Raw genomic sequence first — 23601 nt, 5'->3', positions numbered from 1 at the left:
TGACACTTCATTGAAATCCACTACAGTCCGTTTATGGTCCGTTTTATTCCTCCAGAATCTCTGCGGGCCATTTTCATTCCGTCTCTTCCCTCTATTCATGCAGTGACCTTGAATTAACACCTACGCCCTTAGAGGCCTGGGATTACTTTAGCAGGAGGATACGGTGCTCAAAAGGCAAAAAAAGTCCTATTCTTTTAAATCTGAATCTGTTATCAATTTTCTAAAGTGAATGGATTTTGGAGTTGAATCTTTTTTTTTTTTTGTAAAGACACTATATGGGCAAAAGTTTGTGGACACCTGAGGATGTTTTTTGTGATAACATCCCGTTCCACATTTAATCCCCATTTGCCGTTATACTCAAGATCCTCCACTTGATCTCATATAAACCATATTTTCATAAAGCTGGCTTTGGGATCTTCTTGATCACAATTCTACAATTATGTGCCTTCAACTTTGTGATGTTATATTAGGCATTAATCATGAAACATGGTTAGAAATGTTAATTAATATTTATATATATTATATTTATATATAATATATATATATATGAATTACAGGCTGATTTCATTTGTTTTGTGGATGTTCGCGACAGTAAATGTTTTTAATAAATGTGTAATTTATTGCACATTATATAATTATATTAATTAGATGCAGAGTTATACATTATAGTGGCTTTAAGATGTATCATTCCGTCACCAGCCATTTTTTGCCTTTTAGAAATTAGAGATTAATTAATTATTAAATTGCTTTAATAATAATAATTATTTTTTTTATAATTATAATTATAATTTTTTTTTTTTATTCATTCATTCACAAAATAATTAGAGATAAATAAATACATAGTGTTGGAGCAAACGATTAGATGATTAATTGAACTGCATTCTTTTTGCAAAAATGTATATTATTATAAATAGTTTATGTTTGCTTACAAAAATCTGTAGGTGATATACCCCTTCAGAGAAACACACGAATCTTGATTATTAGCAAAAACACATTGTTTGTTAATTTTATATGAAAATACAGTTTTTTGATTGATTTCGTTGTTTTAAATAATGAATCTTTGTACATGAACCTTGTGTGCATTTGAGTTCGCTGCTCATAAGTGATTACATAAAAACGCATGCTCGGTCTTTCTGAACGTTCCATCACATCTCGTCCTTGTTCGGCTAACTCGGTTAGCTTTGACTCTCTCGGTAACGATTTTTCCGCCGGCGTGGTGCTTTCCATCAGATCATTATTTTCCAGTTGGCTGAGTCGTACCCGTCATTTTGAATCGGATAGATTCTTTCCTCCTGGTTTGCTGCGAGCTATTGATTTTCTCATCTGGTCAACATGAATGTATGAATGAGCGATCTATTCATTTTGGATTTTGATGTAACAGCCTCATCGTGATAGATAGCTCTCTACTCGTGTCTCTCTCCGTCTGCTGTAAGAGTGATGGTCATTGTCAGACAGATGGGCAGACTGTGGTTTATAGACTTGTATTATAAAGCAACGATGCATCCTGGGTAACCTTCGGTGTAATGGCCATTAATAAGCGTTCTATATGACCACAGTAAAACCCACAACAGTTCCAATGAGGCCTGACAAAACCACTTTGACACTGCGATGCTGAGCGTTTGTGTCGAGACATTTCTTTTCTACAATTTGTGTTTCAGACTATACAGTACTTGTGGTTTATATGATGAAAATATAACTTGTAGGAACATTTAATGCAGGAAGCTGACTGGTTACATTACTTTTTGCATCTAGAAAAATGATGCGACTCTGAAGAACGTTTGCTACATTGGTTTAGGATTACAGTTGCCATGAACAGTTCTTTCATTCACGTGTCCATTAGTGGTCAGTTGATAACCTCAACAGTAATGGAACTATAATGAGACATTATGTAACAATGAGACATTTATAAATAGAAATGCTATTAGCATTTAGTGTCCTCCAGATGTGGACAGTTTCCCTGGATTTCACTCGGTAAAGCTGTTTTGGGACAATGCCCATTGTTAAAGGTGCTATACAAATCAAATTGAATTGAATTGAATTGACAGCTTTATCCACTTTTAATCACGTGATGTCATACACTCTTTGAAAAGCTTGTTCCCTGAAAAGTATGCATAACTTTGCCAAATTAAACCGCATTGTATTCTTTTTAGAACTGTTTTTCTTTATATCGGTTTGGTCATTTTTATATTCAAAGGCAAAAATCTCTGTCTCCAGATGAGCAGCATTTAGGGATTTTTAGTTGTATTATGGTATGTAATGTAAATGTAAATATTCACAAAAATAAATAGATTATTTCAAAATACATTTTTCTTTCATTTTCTTTTATAGTAACAATTACAAATATTACAAATAAGCTCAAAACTGTGATCTATGGAATACAAACACAGAATTACTCCTGTATAACTTACAGCATTTCTGATATTCGGTGTAACGATACGGTAAAACACAAGGCCGGCATTTTTGTGATTGTAATGTATTAGTAACAATGTTTTTGTAATTACTGGGAATTCTGTAATTCATCCAAACACAGGAACTTCTGATTACACCCTTATTCTTTTTACATTTTGTGATTAATTAAATGGGCATAATAACATCTTAGAACCTTCTCTGACAAGCTGAAATTATAATATTCATTATTCCATTATAATACATTACAATCTACAAGAAATAGTCAGTTTAAATCTATAAAATGAAGGACCTGAACCATTCTACTTGAGGAAAATCGGGAAGGGGTGTCACTGCTTTCATTTCATAATTTGCTTCTTAGAACAGACTGATCGTGGGGCCCTGAAACAAATTCTGCTCCATAAAAACATTCACACAATATGATTAAACCCAACACACACACACACACACACACACACACACACACACACACACACACACACACACACACACACACACACACTGGTGCTTCCAAATAATTACAGGGGAAGTAATCGGGCAGAAAATGGCTCTGGAACTCCCTTGAGGTCATTAAGTAATCTCATTAGGGGGTAATGACCTTGCTGGCTGTCCCTTTACCCCTTAGTGAAGAGGACAGGATGTCATGGAGGTCCTATTTTGCACCCAGGCTTTCTGTATTGTCATTGGTTCACGGTTCACAATTGGTCTGTTATACAAGTTAAGCTCATCCTGATTTGCATAAGTTTGTGTTCTTTTTTTTTTCCATAGCTTCTTTCTCTGTTTAAAGTATATTTTAAGGGTATTTCATGCATTAAATATAATAAATAATTGACAAGGAGACATTCCTGTTGAGGTCATTGGGAGTTGAACTTTTCTATAAACTTTCTTTATTTAAGTGATGATGAAAATGTGGAAATATAGTGCGATATGCAACAGGAACTTTATAAAATGGCATTATCAGATGGGCAATGTTGAAACAAGGTTTATTTTCCTATAACATCATGTACAGAAGTCTGTAATTCCTCTATAGAGAGATTTCACATCATATTTGTATCTGTTAAGAGTTACATTGGGTGAAGATAAACCTTTTATTTAGCATTCGATGTTACGCAGTTTAAAGTGTTTTGTTCGGAGCGCTTCAGCTGTAGCAGTTGAACATTAGTATAAGCAGCCTCATCTTCAGGCAGCCCCGTCCCTCCAGATGTTTCTAGATAATAGTTTGCCTTTTGATATGAGCTATACACATCACACTGATTTCCTTCAATGCTTTCCTCATGCAGAGCGAATAGACAATCAAAACCACATGTGTGCGCACACACTTGTACACACGCACCAGTGTTGCAACACATTACAACACATTTTGAGACAAGATCCTGCTAAACCTATGATCATTGTTCATTCTAATATAACATATATTATATGGACAAAAGTATTGGGACACCTGACTCTTTTAACCATATGTGGTTCTTCTGCAAAGTGTACAAAGTTGGAGAGACACAGTTGTACAGGATGTGAAGATTCGGATGTGAAATTTTCCCTTCACTCGAACTAATAAACCCAAACCTGTTCCAGCATTACAATGCTCCTGTTCACTAAGCCACAAAGATATGCTTCACATGGGTTGGAGTAGAAGATCTTGAGTGGCCTGCTATTAAGCGCTGACTTTAACCCTATTAAACACATCTTGGAAGAATGTGAATGCTGACTGCACCTAGGCCTTCTCACCTACATCTGTACCTGACTTTACTAACACCCTTGTGGTTGAATAAGCATAAATCTCGACAAGCACAATCCAAAATCTAGCGCAACATATTTTTGGGAGAGTTATTATCATTAATATAACAGACAATGGGGACTAAATGTGAATTAGGATGTTGAAAAGCACCAATCTTATAGTCAGGTGTGATCAAACGTTAATGCATATAGTGTTATGTTAATCCTAATGTAATCTTACCCTAAAGGACCATGGTTGAAACACACACTTAAAGCAGAGGCAGTACTCATTTTCATAGTCTGTACAAAACGCGGGTTGTAAAATAATCCAAAATGAAAAACGATCGGCCTTTAACTTTTACACAACCAGCACAATAAACCAGCCGAAGTTGTTCTGTTGCATGATGGCATTTTCCTGCAATCAAAAGAAAAGCAGTCCCAAATTCAATAATGAAACACTCAACACTTTTTACGTAAAGGTTTATTATAAAGGTAATATTATTATACAATTTAACAAAGGTTTTCTACGTACAGTGCTGTATATTCTTTGCAATAGTGTGAAACTACAAAAAAACGGGGCCAAGAAAGCACCGAAGAGTTTAAACAGGTTCTCTTATTGAATGTACCTTACCAGCTAATATGTAGTCATTTATTCAATCAAATTAGGTTTGTCAAAAAAATTGCCTCTGGCCCTTCACATGTGCTTTTATAAAGTAGAACAAGTAGAAGTAGATAGTAGAAAGTTAGTTCCACTGTATTGTGTATTTTAGAAAAAAAATGTAAATAAAAAAATGTATATATATACAGTATATAACTGTTAACTGTTAGCTGGAAATTAGTCATACAGTATGAATGATTATAAATCAGTAAAACAATGCAATCAAAAAAATCTAAAAAAAAAAAAAATCGGAAAATGTTCAAAATACAGATATGGTGGCAAAAACTGAAAATGAAATATTGGCAAAACTTTGTATTGTATTTTGCTATGCTTTTTTTTATCACTATATAGCTACAATAATCGAACAGCTAGGATTTGCATACTGAAGAATCAATTCTGAATTCAAAAAGTTTGCTATTACTTGATTATGATCTTGTTGTAATTACATAAAAGTAGAAAAGTTAGTAGCAAAATAGTAGTAAAAAGATTATGTTTGGGTCAAATGACTAATATCACTAGGGGAATTAAGGTAAAATGAATATTTGGGTATTTGGAGTTCGAGTTGGATTTGGAGACATTTCTATTGAAAATCTCATTGGGATATGGCTTTGCCATTGGAAATGGGAAATTTGGTTAGTAGTAGTGAATGAAAAATGTAAAAAAAAAATAATAATAAATTGTACTTCATTGTTTTATTCTCCTTGACCTCAAGCATCCTCTTCTTCCCTTCATTTTCATCCCCGCATATTACGCACGTTTATTCCCAATGGACCATCTTTTCTATGTACAGTACGGCACACTCAGCTTTTCCTGATGGCCATGAATCTCTGTCCGCAGAGTTGCCCAGCTTTACCTGCCAGGAATCGAGGAGCAATAGTCATCCATCTTTGGTGCTTTGGAAGTGAAATCTTAAAAAAAAATTGGTAGAGTCCACAGAGAACTGGGTCATATGCACTTTTTAAGCTTTGAAGACACAACTTGGAAAATGAACATCATCAATCAAGGAGGAGAGTTCACGGCACTTTGTGAGTGCAGCTCAGCACTGCCATGGCCAATTAGAAAAAAAGGGACACCGCCGCTCTCCAAAAACAATCTAACGACGATGTCACCAGGGAATAACCCCATACCTCACAGCTTTAAGTCTAATCACATCGCTAAGAAGGCCGTTCCAAATGCTTAGCGTCTGCTCACCAGGATTGTGAGGAATAAAACGATATGTTGTGCTGTGATAGAAAAAAATAAAAATCAATGGCAGAGTGGAGTTACATTGAAATTGATTTAAAAAAAAGAATAATAAAATCCTAAAGTTACACTATTATTTACAATAAATTTGAGCACTTATGGCCAATAAATTGATTTATAATTATTTATTTAATTAGTTTACCGTTAAAGGGTAGTTTTAAGGTAGATTGTGGTTCTAGTTCTAGGCAGAAAAATTCATTTTGCTCTGTTGGATTGTCAGCTGTTTCTTTGATTTTGTTCTTTGGTTCTTTTAGAGCCTGATTAGAGAATATATATATACTTTGAATGCAATTATGCTAGTAAGCACAATTTGTGGAACTTTAAAGAAAATCATTGAATATCCTTGTGGCTGAATTCTGAGCAAAAAAAAAGGAAACTTTTTTCTTTTGGTTTTCACAAGTCATCTTGTTGCATTAGGAATTATGTTGCAAGTTGCCAGTCATAGAACTGGTAACTAAGTTGTTTAGAGATAAATATCATATGGACAGGACATAAACCTATATGTGGAAGTTTTCACTTATGGGAGTAACCATGATAAAGATATGTGCAATAGAGAAACACTGTAGTTTACTCAAGGAAACTCTGTAGTATTCCCATATGAATGTAGTATAAAATGTCAAACCTTCACCATGTGAAGGGGTTTCCCGGGCCACCTCATATCTTATAGCGCATTATGAACCTTATATCCATATTATCTTCTAATCTTTGAGCGTTTGTACAATGGCATGTTAGATTTTCCGCTTGTTCGATTGTCTCACTTTATTATGTTTCATGTGGACTCAATGCTTTCCTCTCAAGGATACAGTCACCCTGTATGTGCACGCAGTGTAGTAGTATATCTTCTCAAGAAACAATAATAGTAAATACATCCTGAGTAAACATGTCAAAACTGTGTCCAAAGCACCATCGTTATCTTGCACTGCCTCAATCCTCCTGGGCATGGAATTCACCAGAGCTGCACAGGTTGTTGCTGGGTTCCTCTTCCACTTTATAATGAAATCAGGAAGCTGCTAAATGTTAGACCACCTTCCGCTTGAGGATGCCCCACAGGTGCTCATTAGGGTTGTCATCTTGGCGGTGTGTTTGGGGTCGTTATTATGTTGGAAAACTACCATTCAGCCCAGCTTATGAAGAGAGGACATAAGAATGTTCTTCAGAATCTCACTATACATGTTGGAATCCATTCCCTCAATGAACCGCAGCTCCCCTGTACCAGCAGCACTCATACATTCCCAGACCATAATGCTACCACCACCATGCTTAACTGTAGGCAAGACACAGTTTTCCTGATCCTCACCAGGGTGTCGCCACACATGCTGGACACCATCGGAGCCATCTTAGTCTCATCAGACCACAGGACAAGGCTCCAGTACTACATGATCTTGGACAGGTCGTCTTCAGCAAAGTGTTTGCAGGCTTTCTTGTGAGCCAGATTCAGAATAGGTTTCCTTCTGGGATGACGGCAATGCAAACTGACTTGTTGCAGTGTGCGGCGTATGGTCTGAGCACTGACAAGCAGACCTTCTGCTCCTGCAACCTCTAAAGCAATGCTGGCAGCACTCGTGTCTGTTTTTTGAAGTCAGCTTCTGCACCTGACGCACAGAACAAGCACTCAACTTCTTTGATGAACCCTTGCGGAATCCTTCTTGGAAAACCTCTGTATGACCCCGGCCATTTTACTGTAACTCAGTTTTATAGTTGAAACGATCTTCTAATAGCCTAGGCCATCTTTGTGGAGAGCAACATTTTTTAATTCTCAAATTCTCAGAGAGACTTTGCAAATAGGTGCCATGGTGAACATTCTGTGGTCAGTATGAGAGATTTGTACTCGAAGCACCACATTGTAACTGCTCTAATACACAAATTTGTATGATCCTGTCAAGCAGACCAAAACCTAAACATGATGAATAGGACGTGTGGCTTTGCACGGTTACACGACATACAGCTGTTATCACTTAGGGTGCACTCACTTTTGTTGGCAACGTGTTTGACAATAATGTCCGTATGTTAAGATATTTTCAGAAGATAGTAAATCTATACTGCTATACAAGCTGCACAGTGACTACTTAAAAATATATCCAAGTTAAAAAAATTATTAACTATAAAAACTCACTTTTGTGTGTGTGTGTGTGTGTGTGTGTGTGTGTGTGTGTGTGTGTGTGTGTGTGTGTGTGTATAGTTTTACTCTCAGTACTCAAACAGACAGCTTGCTTTGAATTCTTTGGAATATTAAATAAAAATTAAAAAAATAAATAAGTGAATCAGTCATTTCTCTCAAAGTCTTTGTACGAGGGCGAGTTTGATTGACGTGGCTCGGTGTGTGTCCTCGCTCAGCTTTGACTCGACCTCTAGTGCTGACGCACTGACAGGTGGCCAGAGTGATGATTGGGTGATTGATGTGTGTGTGTGTGTGTGTGTGTGTGTGTGTGTGTGTGTGTGTGTGTGTGTGTGTGTGTGTGTGTGCTAAAAATGAAGATAGCAAATGAGATCTAGATTTATGACTCTTTTAACATACCATTTACTTTCCTTTTCTGTAATTTCTAATTGGCAGCCCGTGCGACACAAAAGAATGAAACACTTGTTAATAGTGACAGTGACATTAAACTTATTTTAATGTTATTTTATTCAGTTAATTTGATGTTACTTTCATTTTCTATTGTTATTATTATTAGGATTTTTTCACTCTTTGGCTTGCACTAGAAAAGCACCCTGGAAGGTCTGTTTATTGTATTTGATCAATCGATCAGATCCTGTGCTGTTGTCTTTGGATGTTGTTAATGCTGAAGATTAGTGAAGGCATGGGAACGATAAGAAACTGGTCAATAGTAATCAGTGTACTTTTAGACTGTGCTGTTTTTGTCACTCTTATCAGTAGCCACAGAAAGGTCAGAGAAGATCAAAAGGCAATGTATGGTGTTTTATAGATATACATCATATTTTATACGTTTTATGTGGGCGAATGTAACGTATACGTTCGTGTTAAAGCCACTCCTTAACGCAGGATAAAAGAAAAAGTACGAAAAAAACGACGATTATATTTAACAGTAATGTATGTCAGTTAAGGAGGCAGTTTAAAGCAGCCAGAGGGAATAAGCATGTGTAATATATTACTAGTTAAATCTGGTTTCTGTACCTGGTCTTGTTTTGATCAAGTTGCTGGAGAGAAACAGAGCTCTAGATGTTACAACTCTGTTCTTTACATGTGATCGCCCACAACATGCACCACATTATTCAATGTTTAAACGCAAACAGAAATTAGTGGGGGGGGGTTTTCACAAGCTGGCATCGTTTCATGATCCGTTTAAGGTACTTTAATAATTGTCATTTAATTTCATTTATATTTTTTGTTCAATTGTATTACGAAACCTCCATTGGTTTTTTTGATTGAATATTAAAAGCAGAAACAAAAAAATGACATTTTTCTCTTAGTTTAATGACACACCATGATCAATGTCCCAAAGTGCACATTTCCAATCTATTATTTAATCCTAACCCGGAAATAAAAGGGGATAACAGTAGTGCTGTGAAGAAATGTCCACTCTGAAGCCGTTTGCAGAACATGGCAGGGTGGGGAGGTGCAGGGCAGGTCAGGTCAGCTCAGGGTTGTTCCGCAAAGAGTTTGTGAAGATTTTGTGCATATCACTCTCTTGTTGCTTTTGAAAAGCACATAGTGATCCATTTGTACTTCTCAGAGTGAAGCCAGAATGTTGGATAAAGCTACTGATAGATTATGTGTTGATGGTTGATCAGTTCTTTTACATCCAGTTTGTTCAGGAGTCTATTTGAATGAGGCGTATTTTTAAATACCTTACGCTGATTTTCCAAATAAAAAACACACACCTTTAGTGCATCAAGAGTTCTAAAGTGTACCACAAAAAGTCAGTTTGCTTAATAGCTAGATGGGATCGACTGAATCTGAATAATGTTTGACAATTTTAAGAACTGATTAACTAAAAGCAGGTCATGGTAGGACTTTCACACCCTGGTCTGCTTTATAAGTAATTAAAACACACTGTGTGATCCAACATGGCTAATGATTCCCTTACGCTGCATTTATGTAATGTAATGGTGGTGTTGGTGCTGCACGAGTGACACTAGTACACAATAAATCTCGATAACGTGTTTTGGAGTCTGTACACACTCACTTACACACGCACTCACACACACACACACACACACACACACACACACACAAAGCACACACAAAGCACACATTATGCACGGCTGAACTAAGCGATGAGTTGGGACACACAGCCTCATCAATCTGTGTATGGAATGCTGCCCTAGGATATGTGTGTGTGTGTGTGTGTGTGTGTGTGTGTGTGTGTGTGTGTGTGTGTGTGTGTGGACATTATTAAAGGCCAACTGCAGCCGTTTCCTCACACAGCGCTCCCAGAGGAGGCTTCTCTTACACACAGTATGTGTGCATTTGAGCAGGAAACATCCCCTTCAAGAGTTCAGCAGCGTAATGTAATATGTGAGCAGGACCGCACACACACACACACACACACACACACACACACACACACACACACACACACACAGACACACACAAGTTGCCATGTAATTCTATCACTACAAAGAATTGTGTGTAGCTACAGAACGCTATGGGGCTGAACAGTAAATCTAATACTAAGTCAATACATTGTCTGAAGCGCCGTGGCTTTTATTTGTAACTAATTAAAGAAACTAATCAACTAATTAACTGACTAAATAACTAACAAACAATTAATTAATTAATAGAATCACTTTCTTCACAGGGATTATTGCCAGCTTTCTAATCTTTTGAGATTTCATGTGTTTTCAATGCATGTTACAGAGAGAGAGGGATAGACAAATGAAACTTACCACATAACCACACACACACACACACACACACACACACACACACACACACACACACACAGGGCACCCAGTGCCACGTACACTTGTTTATTGGGAACAATAAGGAAGATGTGAGTTTTATTATCAGTTAAGAGTGCGCATAAGACAAAATGAGAGTACAAGGAAGTGTCAAAAAAAATAAAATAAAAAAATAAAATATTGGAAACAATAAGGATGAGGCAAAAAAATGGTGGAAGAAAGAGAGATAGTAGAGGAAATATAAGTATAAGATGAGGAGGCCTGGGGTTCAGTCAGTGTTCTAATTTATCCCAAAGGTGGTCAATAGGGTTGAGGTCAGTGCTCTGTAGCAGGGGATCTTCTACTCCAAACCCATGCTAAACATATGTTCATTGAGTTTGCTTTGTGCACCTGGGCACTGTGATGCTGGAACAGGTTTGGGTCTCCTAGTTCAAATTCAGGGAAAATTTCTTGCTGCTGCATCCGAAGACACTGTGAACATTTGTGTGCCTTCAGCTTTGCGATAAGTTTGGGGAAAAAAAATCACATATGGCTAGGAAAGTCAGGTGTCCCAATACTTTTGTCCATATAGTATATATATATATATATATACAGTGAGGAAAATAAGTATTTGAACACTCTGCTATTTTGCAAGTTCTCCCACTTAGAAATCATGGAGGGGTCTGAAATTGTCATCGTAGGTGCATGTCCACTGTGAGAGACATAATCTAAAAAATAAAATCCAGAAATCACAATATATGATTTTTAAACTATTTATTTGTATGATACAGCTGCAAATAAGTATTTGAACACCTGTCTATCAGCTAGAATTCTGACCCTCAAAGACCTGTTAGTCTGCCTTTAAAATGTCCACCTCCACTACATTTATTATCCTAAATTACATGCACCTGTTTGAGGTCGTTAGCTGCATAAAGACACCTGTCCACCCCATACAATCAGTAAGAATCCAATTACTAACATGGCCAAGACCAAAGAGCTGTCCAAAGACACTAGAGACAAAATTGTACACCTCCACAAGGCTGGAAAGGGCTACGGGGAAATTGCCAAGCAGCTTGGTGAAAAAAGGTCCACTGTTGGAGCAATCATTAGAAAATGGAAGAAGCTAAACATGACTGTCAATCTCCCTCAGGCTGGGGCTCCATGCAAGATCTCACCTTGTGGGGTCTCAATGATCCTAAGGAAGGTGAGAAATCAACCCAGAACTACATGGGAGGAGCTGGTCAATGACCTGAAAAGAGCTGGGACCACCGTTTCCAAGGTTACTGTTGGTAATACACTAAGACATCATGGTTTGAAATCATGCATGGCACGGAAGGTTCCCCTGCTTAAACCAGCACATGTCCAGGCACGTCTTAAGTTTGCCAATGACCATTTGGATGATCCAGAGGAGTCATGGGAGAAAGTCATGTGGTCAGATGAGACCAAAATAGATCTTTTGGGTCATAATTTCACTAAACGTGTTTGGAGGAAGAAGAATGATGAGTACCATCCCAAGAACACCATCCCTACTGTGAAGCATGGGGGTGGTAGCATCATGATTTGGGAGTGTTTTTCTGCACATGGGACAGGGCGACTGCACTGTATTAAGGAGAGGATGACCAGGGCCATGTATTGCGAGATTTTGGGGAACAACCTCCTTCCCTCAGTTAGAGCATTAAAGATGGGTCAAGGCTGGGTCTTCCAACATGACAATGACCTGAAGCACACAGCCAGGATAACCAAGGAGTGGCTCTGTGGGAAGCATATCAAGGTTCTGGCGTGGCCTAGCCAGTCTCCAGACCTAAACCCAATAGAGAATCTTTGGAGGGAGCTCAAACTCTGTGTTTCTCAGCGACAGGCCAGAATCCTGACTGATCTAGAGAAGATCTGTGTGGAGGAGTGGGCCAAAATCCCTCCTGCAGTGTGTGCAAACCTGGTGAAAATCTACAGGAAACGTTTGACGTCAAACAAAGGCTACTGTACCAAATATTAACATTGACTTTCTCAGGTGTTCAAATACTTATTTGCAGCTGTATCATACAAATAAATTGTTAAAAAATCATATATTGTGATTTCTGGATTTTTTTTTTTTAGATTATGTCTCTCACAGTGGACATGCACCTACGATGACAATTTCAGACCCCTCCATGATTTCTAAGTGGGAGAACTTGCAAAATAGCAGAGTGTTCAAATACTTATTTTCCTCACTGTATATATATATATATATATATATATATATATATATATATATATATATATATATATATATATATATAAAAGCTTGCTTTCTGTCTCTCACGTTAAGAGAAAATAAAAATGACAGTTCACTTTATTCACAGCACATTTCCTTGTCAGTTTCACATATGCTTGTTCTATACACACTCCATATACGATGTAAATGCTCACTTACAGTTATGTTTACCAGCTGCGACGCAAAACTCTTTATTGACCTACACTGCTCTAGAAATCGCTCGGCATCAAAAACAAATCGATAAACACAAAATAATTTAAGATTCCACGGCAGGTTCATTGTGCAGGACTTCGTTTCAGATGCATGAGCAGTTACATTAAACACACCACTGCACTGCTGAATTCTCAGCTCTGATTTCTCAGACGTTGCTGATTCGTTGTCCATATCAGCAGCAGTGGCAGTGGATCCAGGTTTATACTTATGCACTAATTCTAGAGTAACATCAACGAAATATGACTATAAAGGTTTCACTATACAAACAATTATGGAAGGTCCATATCTTTATAAAATTCTAGGTTAAATATAAACAGAATGAACGTTGATGTGTTTAGATGTTTAGGTGTTCACATTGTGTACAGCAATGATTTCAATATTTCGGCATATGACTTTACCACTGAATCCGCTATATATGATATATGACGAGTTTATATAGAAGCCTCTGCTCAAAAATTGACCAACAATCTAAAAAAAAAGTTCAGTAGTGAATATTGATGGTTTATTGACCTTTTTTTATACATGAACTGTATGTTTTTTTTTAACAGCTCTCAATTTATTATGAATGACGATCAAATTTAGAATTGTTGTTTCGATACTGTTTTGGTCACAATATCCCTACATGTGACAGTCATCATTATTTAGTGTTCATAGCATAGACAAATTGGTGGCTTTGTTCAGTCTAAACTGGATAGAACTTAGCGAAAACCCAATTATTGATCCAATCCATGACCCTGAATTATGAATATGTGGTGCTAAGGGAAGAGCTGCATTCACATTAAGGATGTATTGCATATAGACAAATGTCACCTGTGGATATGAACATATCAAAAACTCAACTGAAGGCTGCCTTTACAATTTCAGCCATGGCCAAGTCTTCAGTCTTGAACAGAGGGGGTTTTCCTCTGTGTTTTCGCTGTATCATCTCGATCGGCCAGTTATGACTTATTAAAGTCAAGAAAAGGAAAAGTGAAAAGCAGTTTCACAGTTCGTCCACAATGTTAACTATAAAATGAATATATAAAATGACCATTTTTAATAAACATTACTGTGGTTTCAAAGAATTTGCTGTTATAAAATAATAATCAACTTGCTGAAGGAAATAGAAACACAGCTTCACATACAGTCTCAAAACAGCATGAGAGGTCAGAGATTATTTATCAGTAACAGCCCACCAACCAAGTGTTTCAATTTTTACTTAACATAGATATCATGAGACTATGTAAATGGGGTATCATTTCCTTTTCTTAAAAGCTCAATGTAAAGACAAATTTTTTCCCCTAAATAACGATATTCTGAATGTTTTTTTTTTTACAGACATGTTACATAAATTGTAACAGCAATGGAAACCCACAGCCCACTTTAGCCCTATAAAACAGAAAAAATACTCGAGCTCCTTTCACCGCTGTAAGTGCAAAACAAGCTTTTATTTCCACCCTCTGCCATCATTTCTGCCCCATTACATCCCAGTTTTCCAAACACCCTCATCAATTCAGCAACACACACATGGACACACACACAGCCATGTTTACTCTGCATGGGACGTAATCAAAGCTGTTAAAGTCAATCAACAGCACACACACACACACACACACACACACACACACACACACACACACACACACACATACAAATACATACTTTTCTCACTCATCTCCTCATCCCTCTTTCATTTCATAGACGTTTTCTTCAGGAAACCACCGGCTAATTATTAGCACAGAGCATCAGCAGGGCGGTAGTACAGCAAGTCTGTTTACACAGTAATTAGTCTCTGGGGCTAATCTGACTCTGACCCCTTTTACCTCAATGTGATGACACAGAGCAAGGAATGGATTTACCTGTGTGTGTGTGTGTGTGTGTGTGTGTGTGTGTGTGTGTGTGTGTGTGTGTGTGTACTTTATACCAGCATGGATATTCCTGTTTTGTTGATAACTTTACTGTACTCGTAAGTACAGTAGGTAATTTAGTCAATGCCTCTTATGCTAGCTGTAGCCATATCCTCAGTTTTAAAAAGGGAAAATTTGTGGTTTTATTTATTTATATTTTTTGCAGGTTCAGAGGGTGATATTTTCAGTCAAACCATGTCAGATATTCATATGTTTATAGGGACATTTGGTCACATACACACTCAGAGCAGACTCTTAAAATGTCTGGTATAGCATTTGCTGTCTATCAGCATCCTGGCAAGTCAGCTAATTTGCTGTCTAGTAGCACACACACACACACACACACACACACACACACACACACACACACACACACACACACACACACGTGTATTAGATTCTTATAATGACTGCACCTCAATCAAACCCTTGACCCTAATACTATCTAACATAACAGGGTGGAATAAAGCTGCCGTTCGCTCCTCATTTCACTCTGCGTTTTCTCATTAACCCTCAGGTGAATCTTTTTTCTTCATTGAAATTTGATCCCAGAATCACAACAGTAACATCTCCATCAAACTGGATGACAAGGACAGATAAAAGGTTTTATGGCTAACACGGTCCGTCTTTCATTCCGTGCATTAGTGTAACGCTAGCCCTGCCTTGCAATATAATCCGTGCAGTGTTATTTCGGTTCTGCGCAATGGGAGACAAGGTCATTATTCAGACACATTCTCACTATAATTGAAAATTAGAGATGGAGGAGGGAGGAAACAGGTGACGCTAATCGATTTGAGGCTGTGTGAGAAACTGGAGCTGCTGCGCAGGGGTTCTGATTGCAGCGATGTGAGCAGATGGCCTTGTCCGTTCGTCTGTTTGTGTCATACATGCCATCCTCCGTCAATAGGTAGGCCGCTCAGTGTGTGTGTGTATGTATATATACATACAGCAGTGAAGATCTTAATTAGATTCATGAATTAGTATTACAAAAAAGGTTTGTTTTTTAAATGCAAAGTAAGCAAAAATTGTTAATACAGTGAACTGTATTAGAGTTAGGATAGTTTTACTTTTGATTTTTAAATCTTACAAATGTTTTAAGTTCTGTGCATTAGGCAAACGTAGCAACGTATATGTGCTGTATGATGTGTTATAACGCATTTTTTTGTGTTTTTGGTGTTTCAAAACCCAGTTTTAGCTCTTGTATCTCTTCTTTTTATCATTATTAAACAGAGCATGTCTGGCTCCACCCTCCACTCGCTCGTCCAGGCGCCCTCTGCCACACACACACATATGTATGTTAGGGCTGTCTAAATTATTAACACAAATTCACTTTAACAGCAATAATTTTATTAATGTGCGATTAGTGCAGCGGACACTTCTGTTTGACCCGTTTGAATCACTAAACATTTGTTTTACTGAGTCGCCAAGTCTCAAATCAAGCTTCAAAATCCGCCATGATGCAAACATCCGGCAATTAAAACCGTCCGTTTGGAAACAAGTTCCGTTTGGTCCCCTGGTGATTTACGTAAATTAATTAATAATTAATAATTACTTTAAAACATTCACTTTAAAACACATTTTGTCTTCATGCTCTAGGTTGAGTTTGGTTTTGCTAATAATAAACATACATTTGCATAAAGCATCCATATTTGGCCACGCCCATGTTGATTACAGTATTAAACGCTTGAAAGGTAATCATTTAAGGTACATTTAGAAGGTATAGAAATGTGCGATTAATCACGATTAATCAGTTAACTCACGACAATCGCGAGAATATTTTTTTTTTGACACTTTATAGTTTATACATTACAGTAATGTTAATTGCTGTTTGTTAAATTATTAACAAATTATAGTACACTACCCCATACTGATCACCAATGGCTAGGCAATTTCTCGACTTATGATATTTTCAAGTTAAGATGATATCGTAATACAGGACTACCTGTATTTTAAAATTCGTATTATTTTTTTGTTTATTTATATATAGTTAAATCGCTCATGATAAATGCGTGTTGGTCTGTTCCTGCTGTTCAACACTCATTACATTTCCTACATGAAATACATAGAAATCTCTTACTAGCTAGCTTATGTGCAGTACGTAGTGTATAGACACTTAGTTAGTTCCCATAACACACGTTCAGACATTTGCTCTAGACACACACTCGGCATTAGGATGTAAGAAAAAGTTTAGTGAATAAAATTTGTGAAGAAGTTTTTATAACCTTTGCCAAAGCAAGAGTGGTCTGTAGGTGGATCTGTGTGTTACCAGCACAATTTCCGCTCTTGAGACACACAACCACTCCCTGAAATGTTTTCTTCAGTCAATGTACGCATGATACGGGGGTTAGAGACAGAGCCATCTGTTTACGCTCAAACACACACACACACAAATAGTGAAACACAAGCCCACACAGGATTTAGGTATGACTCTCACACTTTGTGAAAAGGTAGACAGCTGCGTATACAGTGTGATGCACACATACACACATTTGTGCACATATCACTCAGGTAACACACACACGCACACAAACACACACACCTCTCTTGCATACCTGCACACTTGATGCCCTCAGCATATGTTCAGTCTGTTAGGTGTAGGTGTGGGAATGTTTGCCACTTTGCTAGGAATTTGCAAGGCTTTTTCTACATTGCAGGTGTGTGTGTGTGTGTGTGTGTGTGTGTGTGTGTGTGTGTGTGTGTGTGTGTGTGTGTGTGTATTTGTGGGAGTGTATCGTTTTACTGTCCAGCAGAAGCATCAGAAGGGATGTGGTCGTTTGCTCTTACAGCAGCTAATCAAATGTGCAAAAGGTCAAGATGTAAAATGACTGCAACTGACTGAGAAGAATAATAGCGTTTCAATAATGTTTGTGTTAATTAACATATAAGATGAAACACTAATACTACATTTAAAATGTAAAAAAATGCACATTTGCTGTTCTACTGTTACCTCCATAAGAAATGTATGTGCATGTTTCAAAACTTCCTATTTCCATTTGTGGGAATTTATTCTGAAAATGTTTTAATGCAATAAAATAGTGACGGAAACAGCAATTCTTTGCAATAAATGCAATATATAACTATATGTATATAATATTATTCTTACAAAACAGAATGTTCCAGAATTGTACATACAGTAATCCACCCTAAAAATGCTATTTTATGTATACAGTACTGTACTGTATTTACATTTTACTTCATTTTATAAATAATAATTATATTTTTATTAATCAATTCCATTATTTCCACATACTTCATAAAAACAATATCCTATAAGTTTTTTGGGAATTTTGAGACTGGGAAAAACAAATGAGTTATGTGGCAAATGCAATTCCGCGATAAACTGGGGGCGCGGGATTCGGACCTCTGTAAAGCGAGGGATTACTGAATTTATGTAAAAAACATATAAGTGCTAAATATTCTGGGTTGTTACAGGAAAACTCGATGTTGTGTGCTGCATTTGAGTTACTGTCACCACTCGAACGTTGGTTACTTTCCCTACAACACGCATGCTAAAGAATCAAAATTGAGAATTGTTGTTATGTGCTAGAAGCCTTATTAATGCCTGTTATTTGATCAGATACCAGCTTGTTTACACACTGCAGAATGTTCTGGAGTCACTAAATATTAGCCGAGATCTGTTTACCTAATTATTAGCAACTGTCTCTTGTGTCCGTCATAAACACGACTTCCTTTATCCTAATAGTATGCAGCTATTTTCAGAGCCGCAATAAGTTTATCTTTGGGTTAGTTACAGACACAACTGTTACTGCTGGGATGTTTTTGGATTAACTTTTCTGTCCCTGTGCACAAAGAAGATGAAGATATGCATTATATTGGTTGGAGTGGAATATTTTGAGTGGCTTGCTGTAGACCTCAGACCTCAACCCTATTGAACATCTTTGGGATGAATGTCAAGTCAAGTCAAGTTTATTTGTATAGCGCTTTTCACAACAGACATTGTCTCAAAGCAGCTTTACAGAACTTAACAGTGAAGGTGAATGATGTGTATTTATCCCTGATGAGCAGCCGTGGCGACTGTGGGAAGGAAAAAACTCCCTTAGATGTTATGAGGAAGAAACCTTGAGAGGAACCAGACTCAAAAGGGGAACCCATCCTCATTTGGGTGACATCAAGAGTGTGATTATAAAAATGCTGACTGCACCTCAGGACTCCTCATCTCACCAATATAACTACCTACTAACGCCCTTGTGGCTGAATGAGCACAATTCTTCACATACACCATATAGTGTAGTGTATAGACATATTTGTTCAAGTGCATCTGAAGGTCTATGCATTCTCATCAGTGTCAGGCTTTAATTTGACCAGATTCACAACATTGACAAAGTCATGTTGCTCTGAAAGCTTTTTGCTAAAGTTTATTAGGTAAAGGTTAGCAAGCTTTCATGAATGGCTTGAAATGATATCCATTCACTTCAGTATTATCCATTTCTTGGTGAATTGCATTTTGTATTTTACTAATTTGCTATCTATTTTTATACAATATTCAATCCAAACATTTGCTGAGCAATTGAATATATAATGTCTCAGGACTAAGATTTGCACGCACCACCTAGGGGATGATGTTTTCTGCTGGGTGAAGCCTCAAGTCCCTGCGAATAAAACAGTTAAAGTTATTAATCCCTTAGTTTGCAACAATAGAAAAAAAAACAACATTAAGCTCTGTTTAATAACGGAACCAAACAATAGCTACATTTAAATGCAGACTAATACAGTAATCCATGACTAATCCAACTGATCCGTCTATCGGAATAAATTAAATATTCATGTTCACGCCTAAATTGGAACCTAGAGGACTTAATGAAGCCTATTTGAATAAATGTTTAATTTGTGAATAATCTGCATGTAAAACTTTAAATCAGATTGTTTACCACTTTTTTTTTTTACAATTGCTGCACATTGCACAAGGTATAGTCTGCTATTGCATCACGCACTCTAAATTGAGAGATTAATTTAAATAAATAAATAAACAAAGAGGATTTAATAAAAATGCAACTTAATTTGTTGGGATGAGACCAAAACTTCGGCAAACCGTTTTCACCAAAATGTTAGAAATCGCTTCTATAATATACACAATTTACACTCTATTGACAAAAGTATTGGGACACCTGGCTTTTCCAGCCATATGTGGAGGCCAATTGTACAGGATGTCTTTGGATGCAGTAGCATTAAAATATAATCTTCACTTAAACTAGGAGACCCAAACTGTTCAAGCATAACAGTGTACCTGTGCGCAAAGCACCAAAGTACCAGTTCCATGAAGATTTGCTTTACATGGATTGGAGTGGAAGGTCTTGAGTGACCTGCTATAGAGCAGAGCATATTGTTGATCTCCACCCTATTGAACTGGATGAATGTCAACACTGAATGCACCCCCAGCCATCCTTACACTACATCAGTACCTGACTTTAACACCCTTCTGGCTGAATGAAATCTCACAAATCTCCACAGGCACACTCCAGAATTTGGTGGAACATCTTCCCAGAAGAGTGGAGGTTACTATAACAGCAAATAGGGAATAAATGTTGACTGGAATGTTTAAAAAGTACATGCTAATGCTATGGTCAGGTGTCCAAAAGTTGTTGCCCACTTATTATTAGATCTTATTATAGACTCTAAAATATCATGATTAGGATGGCTTGTGTATAGAGGGATTTAAGGGGATTTGAGACCACAAAAGTTGAAAACACTAAATGATAGTGGGGACTTTATTGTAAATAATTGTATTGTTTTGTTGAATGAACGTGTTGACGTAAAACAAAACTGTATTTGCTTTCTGTTTAATGAGAGGTGTCCATCATCTGTAATCCCAATGTACATCTGGGATTAAGTGTGTTATATAAAATAAACTACGAAATGACAAGGACAATTAGTCAAAGAAATGTGCACAAGTTCAATCATACCACTAGTACTTGCTCTTAACATCTGGCTTCATGAAGAATGAAAGGATTTTGGGTGTCATACGGTTTATAATGACAGATCTTGTACCAGCTAGAACCAGTTCTGTCATCCGTTAATTGGGCCTGAAACAACTATACAAACAAGCACATCTTTTCTTGCCAGCTGTGATGCTGAAAATGCACATGGCCCATCGACCAGCTCTTTTAGACACTCTATCTAGTGCTTATTGGCCCTGAAGTGGCACAGAAAACATACACACACATTCACTCATACACATGCTTCTGCAGCACGCACACACACATTTCCACTCTCCAGCAATCCTGCTCTCTCCACTTTTTTAATTGGCCCTTATTAAAAGCCAAACTGCTGCTGTTGCGCCACTTTTCTGAAAAGTCTCCAGGAATGGTAATTAATGGCGGCATCTGTAAGAAACCGGGCAATTAGCGGAAGCTGACAGGCGAGGCGAGAGAAGAGAGAGTGTATGTTCGCGTGTGGGGCAGCTTTGATGACTCTGCTTTTTTTGTCCGAGGACCGTTTCTTTAGCCTGCAGGGCTCTAAATGGATGGTTCTCTTTGACTTAACGTTACAAAAAAGCTAAGGTTATAGTTTACAGGATTTCTGTCACCCATATTGACAGAACTGTAGTAAAGATTGGTAATTTATATGGTAGTATATGAAAATTTGATGTTTGAGAGAGAGAGAGAGAGAGAGAGAGAGAGAGAGAGAGAGAGAATCCCAAGCAACCTTTAATGCGCAACATAAAGTGTATGCCTCAATACCTTATTATTTAATGTGGGATCCAGAATCTCCCATTTTGACTGAATCCTCCTGGGCATCCAGTACAATATGCAAGTTACAGATATTTATATCAATTTATATATAAGGAAAAGGAATGCTTGAAGAATTTAGTATCTTTCTGTCTTTCTTGCTGTCCGAATCACCACCAGGTTCATGCAGGACAAATGACTCATAGGTTTTCACTCATGTTACACACAAAATAGCCCAGAAAACACAATGCCTACGGTGAAGCATGGTGGTGGGAGCGTCAGGTTGAGCAATACTGTTACACGGACTAATTCCCTATTTATCACTGATTCACATGTCCTGGTTGTGCCAGATTTGAATAATACATTTAATAATATCTGTGGGATATTAAAGTTTTAAAATAAAACACAAAAAAACTTGACTGATGCTTTTTCAGAACTTCAGATTGAAATGATTTGCTCCTTGGTCCTCATGATAGAAAGCTTTGTTTTTTTTTTAGACATACCTCTGGTGTGAATTTATAAAGAAAGTAATAAAAAAACTTCCACAAACACATTGGGGTGATTTTGCCTTAGGAGAGTTATTGTCGATTTATTATAATAAACACCAACATGTCACCCTTTTTCTGTTCTTTTCTCTTCTAAAGGTGACCCTGCTCTGGCCAAGGAGAACAACTGCCTCAACGCAGCCAAGGCGTGCAATCTGAATGACACGTGTAAGAAGTACCGCTCTGCCTACATCAGCCCCTGCACGAGTCGCGTCTCCACGGCCGAAGTGTGCAACAAGCGCAAGTGCCACAAGGCGCTGCGTCAGTTTTTCGACAAGGTGCCTCCCCGACACAGCTACAGCATGCTGTACTGCTCGTGCCCTCCAGGAGACCAGTCAGCCTGCTCAGAGCGTCGGCGCCAGACTATTGTCCCTGCATGCTCCTATGAGGACAAGGAGAAGCCCAACTGCTTGGAACTGCAAATGTCCTGCAAGAGTAACTACATCTGCAGGTACGCACACATCTCCACTTTATTCTGGATCATACGGTCATTATTAATGTCATGGATCAGTGTCTATCCCAGATGTAATAAAGGAAAACAAATATATAATGAATTTCCAGTCTAAACTTTTTTTAGCCTCAAGCTTTTTTATTGTATTCTGAGCATTTTCCTTTCAATCACTGATTAGTTTTTTGGGGGTTTTTGAAGAAAAAGAGAGAAGGGATGCTAATTCAACATGTTTCTTGAATTAACTTAATAATAAATGATTAGATAAAATACAACATGCTTGATAAATGATTCATCACAATATAGACAAAAGTTTGTGGACACCATACTATGAGATTCATATGTGCTTCTTAAAAACAATACATTTTATATTTAGTCCCCATTTGCTGTTTTAATAACCTTCAATCTTCTGGAAAGATGTACCACCAGATATTCAACTAGGCTTGAAGAGATTTGTGCTCCTTCAGCTACAAGGGTGTTAGTAAAGTCAGGAAGGGATGTAAAGTGAGTAGGCGTGGGGTGAGTTCTGACTCATCCAGTTCAATAGGGTTGAGGTCAGAGATTTAAAGCGGGCAATTCAAGATCTTTCACTCCAACACATGTAAAGCATATCTTCAAGAAGCTCCAGGGGATTGTCATGCTGGAACATGTTTACTGCTACTGCATCTGAAGACACTCTATACAGTAGGGTCCCTCCCAATACTTTGTGGT

At 37.5% G+C, this 23601-nt stretch overlaps 1 protein-coding gene and 1 long non-coding RNA gene across 3 annotated transcripts in view; both read left to right on the top strand.

Annotated features, from left to right (window-relative positions):
• The window catches only part of LOC310725568, a 224887-nt gene that overhangs the window by 84794 nt on the left and 116492 nt on the right, over nt 1-23601 (top strand). The window lies entirely within an intron of this gene.
• The window catches only part of gfra1a (gdnf family receptor alpha 1a), an 89439-nt gene that overhangs the window by 46733 nt on the left and 19105 nt on the right, over nt 1-23601 (top strand). For both annotated transcript variants that reach the window (XM_083540480.1, XM_083540479.1), the window contains one exon: nt 22542-22893. In XM_083540480.1, the coding sequence (XP_083396606.1) occupies nt 22542-22893 (352 nt within the window). The remainder of the gene's footprint in view (nt 1-22541; nt 22894-23601) is intronic.

The sequence above is a fragment of the Silurus aristotelis genome, assembly GCF_946808225.1.
Source record: "Silurus aristotelis genome assembly, chromosome: 4".
Lineage (NCBI taxonomy): Eukaryota > Metazoa > Chordata > Actinopteri > Siluriformes > Siluridae > Silurus > Silurus aristotelis.
This window is presented reverse-complemented; position numbering and strand designations above follow the sequence as displayed.